At 38.6% G+C, this 13,302-nt stretch overlaps 1 protein-coding gene across 2 annotated transcripts in view; it reads right to left on the reverse strand.

Annotated features, from left to right (window-relative positions):
• LOC107721886 (DNA polymerase alpha catalytic subunit-like) overlaps positions 1-13,302 on the reverse strand; it is a 65,604-nt gene that overhangs the window by 22,086 nt on the left and 30,216 nt on the right. For both annotated transcript variants that reach the window (XM_016530083.1, XM_016530085.1), the window contains exons 27-34: positions 9,317-9,349; positions 9,120-9,212; positions 8,742-8,947; positions 8,469-8,601; positions 7,624-7,755; positions 7,357-7,531; positions 5,374-5,555; positions 468-599 (exon numbers count right to left, since the gene is read on the reverse strand). In XM_016530083.1, the coding sequence (XP_016385569.1) occupies positions 468-599; positions 5,374-5,555; positions 7,357-7,531; positions 7,624-7,755; positions 8,469-8,601; positions 8,742-8,947; positions 9,120-9,212; positions 9,317-9,349 (1,086 nt within the window). The remainder of the gene's footprint in view (positions 1-467; positions 600-5,373; positions 5,556-7,356; positions 7,532-7,623; positions 7,756-8,468; positions 8,602-8,741; positions 8,948-9,119; positions 9,213-9,316; positions 9,350-13,302) is intronic.

Raw genomic sequence — 13,302 nt, forward strand, 5'->3', positions numbered from 1 at the left:
ACACGTGCAGTGCTCATGTTTATTCAATGAAGTCAAAGCCTTTTGGAAAATCTATTTGTGGCGGTGAGTTTTGATATTCTGACGGGCACTTTCATAGGAAACACTGAGAAGATCTAAATATTAAAAATTAAAATGAAACTTAGCTGCTTGAACTTTCATTTGATCCGGGTGTTTTGTTAGTTTGGTGTGTTTCCTCCTTTTGATGTCACCACGCCTCAGTGCTTTTATGAAGAGAGCGCATCTGCGCACCTTTCGGATAGCGCATCAAGAACCGGGCTGACCGGGTACTCGGTACCAACGGTACTTAAAAAAACCTGGTACCGTAACGTTTTCATTTAACGTATCGGGTCTTTTGACAACACTAGTTACATGTCTACTTATTATGCAACACCTTATCCACTACACCTGCAGTGGCCAATCTGGCACACATATGTGGTGCATTACGATAAGCATTTATTCATACTCACACTGTAGTATCTCCTGATGTGGCGGCGAATGTCCAGTAGCAGTTTGTTGCTAATTTGGACAGGATGCTCCATCGGGCTGCCCCGACAAGGGATATGGCAGCAATTCTTCAGGCTGGGCTGTAAGGTGCTCCCCTGGAAACAAACAAATTCACTTTTAACACAGCATTTGATCACGACACATAATCCCACACACACACAAAAAAAACAACATAATCAGGGCATTTATCCCGTTGACTGGCATTGCCCAAAGAAGCTTTTAAAGGCTATTAGACCTGACCTATTAAGACATTCAAACATACTAAAAATATACTGTCAATGCCCTCGGACCAAGGCTCTAGGGTATCCAGGTTGGGAAAAGAAACACACAGGAGCAAAAATGGCACTGCATTAAGCTCTCAGCTGTGTATCTGGGTGACAGCAAGTAACAAATGCCATACTGCGCAGATGATTTGCAAGCTTTGCCAGCTTTTCTACATCTAAAAGGCCCCAGACCTCCCATTGAGAAACAGTGGCAACAATTGTAGTTAAACAGTGGATAAAAACTACTGTAGCCTGATATCCCTTCAATGTAAACTCACATGGGCACTAGCAGAGCTGTTTATGGTGTTCATTATGCCTCAAATAAGCTGAAGGAGCGAGTGTGTGTGTGCGGCTAATGCGTCAGCACGCTTGCTCAAGCTCACCGTCTCACACAAACACATCACTCTTGCTTTTATGGTACGGCGGTGGTGAAGCACCATTCAATTCACTCTCCGGTAGTCGCTGCGAGCCATTAGCGTTTTTATGATCTTTACATCTCTCACGGAGCGCCACTTTAAGGGGGAACCATGTGTCTATGCAAATACCGTCTCTAGTATTGTCTGTTTGCATTCCTGTTGTCCTCCTCCCTCTCTCCACGGCCGGCTCTGATAAGAGAACGATCTGCAGTGACTGTGAGTCAAGGCTGTTCTTTCAAGCCTTCCTTTCATCAGTGCACTCCCTTTAACCAGGCCTCTGCTATATTCCTGTACTCCTAATCCGTAGTATATATAACAAGCGTGTTTATTCATCAACATAACATACACGTGGTACCACATGCTTTACAGTGTACACTGCATATGGATATTTGTAAAAACACCATTAGAGCTTAGTCAGGGTAGATGCCATACTGAATTTGAAAACAAGGCTGTGAGAGATATAAGTATAGTCTGTTCATTGGCTTCAGTGTTTCCTGCGCTATTATTCACAAGTGCCACTGTTTCGCAGATGAATCTGCGGCACTATGGTTAAATATTTATAAATGAGCACTAGGGGTGGAATGGTTCAAGTTACTCAAGGTTCAGTTTGTATCATGGTTTCAGAGTCACGGTTTCGGTACGGTTCGGTATGTGCTATGTTTAGAGAAAAAAAGGACTATATTGTCAAATTAAAAATAAAGAAAATAAGAACAAATTATCTAATTACAAGCAACAGAACAAATAAATACAACCGAGCAAAGATACAAATAAAATAAACAGTGCTTTTCAGGTTTTTTTTAGGTAGTTTTAACAGTTTTTAGGTACAGAAATTGAATAAAGTAATCAAATGTAAAATAACATTGCATATTTGACTATAAATTAAAGATTAATCCTTATTGAATTTACAAAAGCTATTCAGTCAAGAGCAGTGAGTAATTTCCTTGTCTTTTGTTGTTTGATTAACATTAAGAAGTGCGGTTACTTTAAGACAATGCAAGGATCCAGTACACTGATACTGTACGTTCAACCGACTATGTCTGCTAGGATACTCACCAAGACAGGCATGTTGACAATTTTTGTGTGAATTTGTCCTTTCAAGCATGACTTGAAAACGAACTCAATATTTGCGCGCATTCTGAGACACGGGTTTGGCGCTTCAGATGAGCGCACACACAAATCTTTTCATGGCGTGCGTTCTCATTCGCGTCTTCTGGCTCTTTAATATTTAAACTGGCAAAGCTTAAATGAGTTTAGTTTAAACGTGTGCTGTTCAGGGGCCCGTTCTTCGTACGTCGCTTATTACATCCGAGATGAAATGTCACATCCAAGATGATATCATTGCGCTAATCAGGATCTGGCTAATTCGGTTCTTTGAACGCACCTGTTGTTGATGATTAGTATGGCTGGATTGAGTTATCTGAGATAATTGTGCGTTCATGGGTTGGTTTAAAAAAGGCTATGTATCGATACTCGAAACCCCGATCAGCAATGCAGCGATTGGCTGGCGTCAAGACAGCAACGTAATGACATCATATAATTAAAAAAGACACCTGATGAAAAACTTGACAAATTTGTGGACTTTTATAAGGAAACAGCCAAGCGAACAAAACTACATAAATGTTATAATAGATAAATGAAATGTGCACTGTTTTTTATTTTATTTTAATTTTTACATGATTCCCAATTATTATATTCACGAATTCTAATATTTGTACAGGCTTCACATTTTTATTTCAATGTAGTAATTAGCAATTCATTAAATTTTATATTTGCGCACATGACCTGCATAATAAATACAGGGACTACACAACATTATTATATTATCTTTACAAATTTTTTTTAATGATTATTATTTTAAATTATTGTCCCTGGATCAGTAGGGTAGTACTCTTGTAATAAATTAGTGGTGGTAGTGGACAGATTTTAAGTATCAATTCTGCTTAAAAAGATGCAATTTAATCCTGTTTACATGAAATAAGCCTGCTCCCGAGCAGGTTTAAGCTTACGGACCTGTTGCTATGACAGCAACTCTGGGATGAGCTTCGAAGAACCAAACAATCCAAGATCATGCCAAATCGTCAACAATCAAATCCAGCTAACTGAGTTAGCGACGTACGAAGAACGGGCCCCAGGTCTCACATGCGTGCGTGTGCACGCTATCAACACCCGGGTGATGACGGCATCAATGGTCATATTCCAGCATACGGCACTCGCATTGAACAAAGAGTAACAGGTTTGTCCACGTTGTTGTTGTTATGTATTGGGAAGCCAGAATGTGTATCCATCGACAGAAACATACATTAGCCGAACTGTTTTGTGTTGTTATTTTTAACAAACCATTTTACAGATGTGTTGTCATTTTTATGCTGAACCGCGATGCAAGTGCGTGCCGAACCTTGGGTGGAGAACCGTACAGTTCGATTTTTTACAGAGAACCGTTCCACCCCTAATGAGCACACAGGGCTGCCCAATCTGTGAACAAACCACTCAGTTGTGGTTTCTTAAAGGTGGGGTAAGCGATTTATAAGTAAGGGGCATGTCTACTCATGATGTGGAGGAGAGAGCATTCAGAGCACAGGACGGACATTAGCGAGCCGAGCGACAGAAAGATAGAGATGGCGAATAAAAAACAAGAGGAAAACGTCTGCGGAACAAAAGAAGGCTTAAGGCAATAAGGCAAGAAGTAGGACCTGTGTAAATATCGGATCAGCTTTCCAGCACTGGAGAGAACTCAAGGAGCGGAAGGCCTGCGATCGGACGCCGAGGTTGCTTTGTTTCTTCTCGATAGGTGAGTAACACAAGTGTCTGCGCCGCAACAGCTAAAGTCTGTCTAGTACCCTGGACGCGACAAAGCAACCGTTGAAAATCATTTGAAATTTGTGTCAATACGTCATAAATAGAAAGCAGCAGCTAATGACTCAATTGAACTGCCTGGCGAATCAAACACAACAGTCTGAATAATGGACTGAATCAGTCAGACAACTCACTTCCTTACTGAATCAGCCTAGTTTACCTATTTGGTCACTGAACCTCTGGATATAACCAAATCGAACTGAACAGAGAAATGTTAGAATACTGTAATAAACAAACAAACAAACAAAAATAAATAAATAAATAAAAACAAAACTTAAATTAAATTGTAATTGTACTTAGATAAATATCTGCAACAGAGTTAAAAGTTTTTGTTGTAATGTAAATGACTAAATAAATAAATGGTTTGTTTATCAAAGCGTTAGTAAAATTGTGTCAGTTTTTTAGTAAAGTGGAAAGCAATTAATCTAAGATCCATACTGCATAGAGTTGCTCTTCATGACAAAAGGAATAGGGAAAAAGGGGGACTGAACCTATTCCAAGTGTCATTTTTGGCATGAAATAAACAAAGTTGTTTAGTTGAGTACTGGGGGTCAGTGCCATCTGCTCCAAAAACAACCCTGTAGGAATCTCTCTCTCTCTCACACACACACACACACACACACACAAAAACCCATGTTTCCTAAAAACATTTTTTTACTATCTATTGATCAGTCTGTACCACATTCATAGCCTTGTTTTCATTCATGTCAGTTTAAATATGGTGTTTACCCTTATTAAAGTCCATTAGGGATTGTAACGCCTGTTTATGTTATAGTGCACATAAATGCCAACCAGTTTTTCCCCAGAATTCTTAGTTTTCCCTGGCTGAAGCGTTCAAAATCTCCAAACAGCTAGGAGGACAGAGATCAGCCCAGTGGAGAGGGGGGTCAATGTCACTTTTTATGAGTCTCGGACAAGAGAAAGCTGTGCGTGAGCATGTGTGTGTGTGCGGACCCTTAATTAGAGGCAGATTACACATGCTCCTTTAGCCCCCGCTGACCTCGGCCTGGAGTATGACGGACATCCTGTGTACTGAAGAGCTCCAGTAATATACCCCGGCAAAACCTCTCTCACCCTGCCCAGCTCTGCCAAGCCTCTATAAATAAAGTGTGTGGCTCTGAAATTAATAGGCCGGTAAAAGCCTGAAGCAAAGAAAGTAATCACCTGCGCAGCTCAAATTTATTGTTGCTTGTCATTGCACAATATTTAACAGGAAGTTAAGGTAGGACGCAATTGAACGGTGATAAATGTATGAATCGGGATGGACTGCTTGGCATTTTGCTCACTGATAAGATCAGGTCTGCTAATGGATGTGAATATGAGGGCTGATAACTCACCACTCCTTCAAACACGTTGTCGTAGATGTTTTCGGTACCACAGTCAGGGCAAGTGAAAGTAAACCTCTCGCAATCACGGTAGCGCTCTTCGTCAGTGAGCTGGGCCGGAGCGCCCAGAAAATTGTCCCCTTCGTCCTCACGTTGCTGCTGCTGTTGAGCTCGAAAGTGACTTGGGTCGAGCCCTGGACAAGTAGGTAAAGAAAAGTTCAAGTTGTGAATCTCTCTTTTTTTTAAAAACACTCAAACTACAAGCTGCACATTTAGCATCAAATAGCGAAAGAAATAACAGTAAATAAATACAAAAAAAGTCAGCAGTGCAAGCTTGAGATGCTTTAGGTGGAAATGTACTTCCGGTGTGTTGGCGATAAAGCCATGCAGGCTCAGGCTTCCCCACGGATGTATTTATGGACAGTGGAAAGACGGTGATGGAAAGAGGGGTAAAGGGAAAAGCTGAAAGAGGATAGAGGGACAGAAAGAAAGAAGATGGCACGGCTGCAGGAGGCAAGAGGAGGGAGACTAGCAAACGATAAGAATAAACTGGAAACATAATAAGGGGAAAGAGGAGGGGTAGAGAAAGTGCAGCTATCCGATTTTTCCCAGGCAGCTGAGATCATCAAATCATTAAGAGACAGCAGCTGAATCTCCATTTAATCCCCCCAGGTGACACTGAACACTACTAGAGTACGGAAAAACAGCCTACGTCCCCCTGGGTAATTTGGCTAAGTGAATAAATGAGCACATAAGTAAGTGTTGACTATGAGACTTCAAGGATTAACCAGCGTCTCTTGAGGATCCAAACCCACTGGCGCCCGAGTGCTGCTGCCATCTACAGGTAAACATGCGGCATGTCACACACACTCTCACACATCTGCGGCCAAGGGAACAGGGTGGTGCTTGAGGAATGGACACAGAATGTTGTGTGTATTGTGAGACTTTTTTACATGACTATGCAAGTAGAAGTTGACTGGGATATTCTGGACGTGAAGGTGGCGTAAATGTGTTGCTAATCGTTAAGTAATTAAGGAAACCAGCTACTTGGTTCTGGTGACACGGTGGCTAGATTGAATTAGTGTCTGAGTTTTGGACCCAACTGCAGGATACCAAACTACCAGGGTCTGTTGTCATGGAGACAGAGTGGCAGGGTTCATACACTTTTTAAAGAAACTGAATTTCCATCTGGGGGGTAAATGGGATCTCAGCTGCTAGGTAAAAGAAAACAATATATCCACCTTATTTTTCCCGTAAAAGCGGGAAAAGCCATTTGTAAATTTAATGTTTCTGGCTTCCGGTGTCATTCGCTTCCAGCTATTTTTAGCTATAAAAAACAGCTCGTTTTGCTGTTTGATATTGCAAACTGGTGTGTCTTACCATATTATTTTAATGTATTATCTTCATTATGAACACACTGGTTTGTAGTGCAAACAGTTTTACCATTTACTACACTTTGTTATTCTTCTCGTTATTTCCCTACAGCCGCTAATGAACCGAAAGTCTCGCGCATTCACAGAAAACGTTGAAAAATAAGGTAGATATACTTGATATTTTTAAATGCTCCAAAATTAACATGTTTACAAAGCATCTAAACATATAACATTAATCTAAAAAAATAATACATTTAAGAATAGATTAGAAATTAAAATTAATTAATGGTTTGTTTTCAACTTAAAACGTCAGTTAAATTATGTTCAGAGAACATTTTTATTAAATAAAAATAAATGTCTGAAATTAAAATACATGAAATGAAATTAACTAAATAATGGGTTTGTTAATTTTCAAAACACAAGTATGTTCAGATGTGTTCAGATGTCACGGTTTACAGTGAGGTGGAAAAACTTAAAAAACAATGAGTATTGGAATATAGGCTGCTCTTCATGGCAAAAAAAATAAAAATAAAAAAAAGAGAGAAAAAAGGGAAACTGATCCTAATTCAGATGTCCTTTCTGGCAAAATATAATGAATACTGATTCAAACAGATAGTCTCACCTAGCCATGTAGCAATAAGCACTGCATCAATGCCTTCAATAGGCTCACAGATTCGGCCCACCACAGGGTGCACCTGCTGGGACAGGTAATACTGTGTGTCCAGGCTGAGTCCCGGCTGTTTCTGTAGCTGTTCCAGGGCATAAGCCCTCTGACTGGCTGCCAGGTTTGAACCGTCCTAATAGAAGAAAGCACAGGCAGCAGGGGAAGGTTAGTGTGGGTTTACTGACAATTTTTAGAGTCAGAAGTACAAATACACTGGTCACTCACCTGACAGATGACATAAGAAACAGTGTCACCCGCTTTAACCTTCTTCCCACCCTGGGAGTTGATCCAGAGGGCAACATGGACGTGGGGGAGACTCTTCTTGTCAGGGTAGTCCTGAGGATCCTTTGTCAGTGACTTAAAAGGAAAAAACAAAAACAAAAAACTTATTCCCTTGAACAAACTTATGTAGTAAAAATATTGTATTCATGACCTTAAAAAAATCAGTTATTTCAATTCTTTAAATTGTTTAAAATATTAAAATTAATTAAAAAATAAACGTATGATTCACATAATACATTTATGAAGTTACAGCCCTAAAATGTTTGTTTCAAATAAAAGCTGTTCTTTTCAAATTTATATTCCAAGAATCCTGAAAAAAATGTATCATTGTTACCATGAAAATATTAAGAGGCACAACAATTTGAGATATATTACTTTGATAATAATAAAAAATGTTTCATGAGCAGCAAATCAGCATATTAGAATGATTTCCGAAGGATCATGTGACACTGAAGACTGGAGTAATGATGCTGAAAAGTCAGCTTTGCCATCAGAAGAATAAATAACATTTTAAAATATTTAAAAATAGAATAAAAGTTATTTTAGATTGTAATAATAGATCACAATATTACTGGTTTTTTTTTTTTTTTTTACAGACCCCAAACTTTTGAACAGTATATATATATAAGCAATTTTAGTAACAACATAATTTCCATAACACCATTTGTTAATTTTGTTTTTAATTTTGAGCAGGTAAGTTTCCAATCTTTTGACTAATAATGTAGGTATTTTTATTATACATAACTGAACCAATCAGCGAAAAGCCTGTTTCTAATTCAGTACTTTACCTTGTGTATCTCAAACATGTTGAGTGGAATACTGCCATTGGCCACCTTCTCTCCAACCTCAATCAGATGTTTCTGAATGTTCTCTACAATGGTGTCACGGTTCTGGTCTGACAGAATTTGACCAATCACATAACTAGATGAAAGGGAAAAGGATCATATAAATCACAACTGTATTACAAAAGACTATATACAGTAGATCAAAATTACTACTACTACATTTTTGTCTTTATAAATGACTGATGGGGTTAATTATCTGGAGGTCACTGCACTGACTTGCCACACTCTTTGGCCAGGTCACACCAGTCTCTGCGCACAATGTCCAGGCCTTTGAGCTCTTGCTTGGTGGTGTATTTGCCGTCTCCCTGAGGCTCAACCAACAGTGCCGCGTATTTCTTCTTCTTCAGCAGCAGAAGGGACTTAAACACGCCATCAATGTCAATCTCCAGAAGCTTATAGAGTTTATTCACCTCGCTTTTCACCTACGTACAGACACATTTATTCAATTGCTGAATGGTTAGTTTAATTCTCTTCTGACTGTCAGTGATGTCTCAATCATTAATGTCAGACTTATTCAAACTTTAAAAATCCAATAATGCATTTTTCTGTGAGACTTGCAGAAACCCCCACCTCCCTTCCCCCCAAAAACCTTACCTTGTTTCCCAGTTTGAAGACCTCCTCCAGATTGGTGCTGTTGGTGTTGATCATGATGGAGTCGGTATCCCCGTATATGACCTCTAGATTCATCTGAGGGAGAAACGTAAACCGTCAAACCCACACACGGCTCACAAATAACAAACACAGCAAGTGCCGCTTAATTATTACTGTAACGTACACCAATCATGACTCACCCTCTGCACCATTTCTTTGGTGTGCATCAAAATCTGCAGGAGACAAAAGACTGCATGTCACTCGGGAAACACAATAAACACTAAACACAGCAAGTGGAGAACAATATCAATTTCAAATCGGTCAAACTGGAACATCAAACAAACCCACTCACTTTAGAGAATACACATTTATCAGCAAGAAATACTATGGGGAAAAAAAGGCACATGCGTAAACTCAAACGCACGAACATGAGGACTCGCACATGCAAAACACACAAAGAATTTAATTAGCAAATCTATTCAGTAATTCAACATTTATCAAAGGGGGAGAGAAAAGGCCTCTGTGATTTGCTTCTAAATGGAGGATAATTGGCTAAGAGGTCTATTAGCTGCACTGAAATGGGGCTCCAAACCCACACACCAGCAGAGTCATTATAAGGCCTAATAGTCTTAATCGCCTCTGGACTGCATGACGAGAAAAAGAGAGAGTGAGAGAAGGGGAGGGTTGTCCAGCTGCAGAGGGAGACCCATGTAAACCACAGCTGTCAGAGAAAAATAAAGAGACAGACAAAAGGAAAAAATGAAGGGCAGACGGAGGGAGGTAGAAGTGTAGCGCTAAGGGAAAAAAAGAATACATAAAAGAGGCAAAAGAAAAAATAAACAGAGGCTAAAAAAGGAAAAAAGGGCTTAGTGGTTAGTCATGGTGCTAATTTGGGAAAAAACTGTTCAAATCACAGCTCCAACTGAGTGTATTTATGTGTCACTTTCTTATTACAATCAACATTTAGGTAAAAAAAAAAAAAGAGGTTTAACAAGATAATGAAATCTTCCTGTAATTAAACAAATGAACTACACTACTAGGGTTGGGCCGATAGACGATGCCATCGTCCATCGCCGATGGCTGATAGACATCACGATGTTGAGCCGGCATCGTGATCCCCCCCCCCCCCCCACACCCCCCCCAACCCGCCGACTCCCCATCCGTGTTCGGAAAGAAAATGACGTGTATACGGAACCCCTAAAGGGAATAAATACGAGATGGGAGGAAAATATATATATTTCAATATTTTCCCTCGCAGTTATATCATTGGGTAATGATACTACATATATATTTCGGGCATCAGGGAGCCACTATTATACCTGGCATTGAAACTTCTTTTGAATGCACAAACTTTTTAGTTTCACTTTCGAGATTCGCGATCGTACGTACTGTTTATACTATGGAGCAGTACTTACCACACATTTTACAAGATTATAGGGTCGTTCCAAACGAAAGTGATCAACTGAATCCCTTCACGAAGGGCCCTTCCATAAGTCCGTTAGCGAAGGGAACATGCGATGGTCACTTCATGGAAGTGATTTCCGTTTGTGATCATGTGATGCATTTTAAAGCAAAGTTGGGGTTGATTTCACATACAAACGTAAGTAGAATAGGCTGATTAAATTTGTCTTTATTTTAATGTGATACAAAATATTTTTCGTCAGTGATAGATATATGATTTAAGATGGTAGTGTAAGCAAGTTTAAGCACGTTTAGTTTGAAAATGTTCAATAGTAAATAAGACAATATTTAAAGAAAATAATAATAATGAGCAGAAATATTTATTTGCAACAATTGATTAGGCAACCGTTACATCGTGTATACACCGGACGCAACAGTTGTCGTGTCGCGCCCTCCGCTCCGCATCAGCTAAAGTCTGTCTACACTGGACGCGACAAAGCGACCGTTGAAAATCATTTGAAATTTGTGTCAGCACGTCATAAATAGAATGCTGCAGCAGTTTACAGTCGGGGATTTGTCGTGTCGCGCCGCGTTGCATCCAGTGTTGACAGCATCACTGATTATAAAGAGTTCTATAAACTGATCTATATATAATGAATCTCTATTATAGATCAGTGGTTCTATAGTTTTTTGTCGCACCGCGCCGCGCCGCTTACGTCCGGTGTAGACACGGTGTTAGGAATCGTTATTTGTTTTCCGTGCCTTATAAGGATTCACGCTTCGGGCATACCCCCCAAATACACCCCACCCCCGCCGATGTCATCGTCCATCGCGATGTTTCACTGTAGACATCGTCCGATGCCAATTTTGTAGACATCGCCCAACCCTATAACACTACAATTCAAAAGTTTGGGGTCAGTAAAAATTGTTTGTCTCTTACACATTTGCATCAAAAATACAGTAAAAAAACAGTAATACTGTGAAATATCATTACAGTCTAAAATAACAGATCCTTCAAAAAATATACAAACATTTCTTATCAATGCCGAAAACAGTTGTGCAGTTTAATATTTTTTGCAGATACCGTAGTACATTTGTTTTTAAGATTCTTTGATGTATTGCACATTCAAAAACATAAAATGCTGTTTGTGCTAAAAAAAAAAAGAAGCTGTTTTATGTGCTATTTATCACATACAACATGTGATGAATAGTACATACAACAGCATTTATTTGAAATACATTTTTATTATAAATGTCATTTTCACTTTTGATCAATTGAAGACATCCTTGCTGAATATAAAAGTATTCATTTAAAAATAAAAATCTTACTGACTCCAAACTTTTGAAATGTAGTTCATTCATTTATTACAGAAAGATAAAAAAACAGAAACAAAACAAAACATATGTCACAAGACTGTTACACTCCTAACACCCACAATTATGTCTGGGTGTTTTGAACATGCACAGATAAATTTGTATTCTATTACAATGTATATTCCAAATAAGCATTTACTATGATAAAAATGTAAAGGATTACAGGCATATAACTCTCATATTTGGAATTCTCAAAACCGAAATTTTGGCTTACATGAGACATTTCCATTCATTTCCACATAATTTCCTGTCAACTCTTTACTTCAGAACAATTTGCAAATGGTCTCAAAAATTATAAAAGAAAGGTGACAAATCTGTCCAACAAACCCACTGCAGATAGTAACAGGTAGACACGTAGACTTGTGCCGGTATTCGGTAATGCGATATATCACGATAATGAATATGCACGATATTGTTATCGTGGGCACTTCTAAATACCGTGAATAATTATATATTACAAATTATTCCGAATTTTGAATGCAAACACAAACACACAACTAATTAAGCAGGATTAAACCTCTATTTGTTGTTTGCTGTTGGTGTGCCTTCCGTTTTTGCATTCTCAAAACTGGTTCACGATATAGACTAGATTTGTAGAAGAAAATGTAAGTACTTGTCAGTGCAAAAGTCACTGCCAAAGTGTTGCTGCATGTTCTGTTCTTGGTTTTTAAGGAAGTTCTGAGTGGATGATTTCTTTGCCCAAGAGTCCATACTGTACGTGAAGGTGCAGTCACCATTTCTGTGAAATTTTGCAGCCAAAAAGGCCCAATGTCAATAGTGCAGTGATGTATGAAGCACCAAGTAGCTTTCTGTTGGTCAATGCAGCGAATTTGCATGACCAACTTAAACAAGCAAAAACTTTTTGAGCAAATTTTTTCCACTTCTGATTGTGGGGATTCCTATGTAAATGACTGGACACTGCTAGCAAAATTTCATCAAATAATGATAAGTGTGACTGCACTTTAAGCCTCTATAATATTTTGATCTCTACATGTTTAAATACCCTTTGATCATCCATTTTACCATTTACTAGGTAAACATAAGTTTTAGAAAAGCAACAGCACGTGAAGTCTAATATTAGGGTTAAGAGTATGTTCAAATCCATAACCCTATGTATATACAACAGAAGTAATACTTGGCATAGCAAGCACCAATAAATATTAGGGATGTAACGATTCACTCACCTCACGATTCGATTCGATTCGATTCACGATTTATTTATTTTTTACAAAATGAGATTTAAGACAAATTATAAATTAAATGTGTCTTATTATTGCTTAGACAAAATACTGTACGTTTCTTTGTGAAATTGAAATATAACACTATAATAATAATATACTAATATAGCACTTGCATATTATTGCTCTTTTGTTGGTTTTGATTGCTTCTATTGTCCTCATTTGTAAGTCGC

The sequence above is a fragment of the Sinocyclocheilus rhinocerous genome, unplaced genomic scaffold (genome assembly GCF_001515625.1).
Source record: "Sinocyclocheilus rhinocerous isolate Xijiao unplaced genomic scaffold, SAMN03320098_v1.1 scaffold90, whole genome shotgun sequence".
NCBI lineage: Eukaryota > Metazoa > Chordata > Actinopteri > Cypriniformes > Cyprinidae > Sinocyclocheilus > Sinocyclocheilus rhinocerous.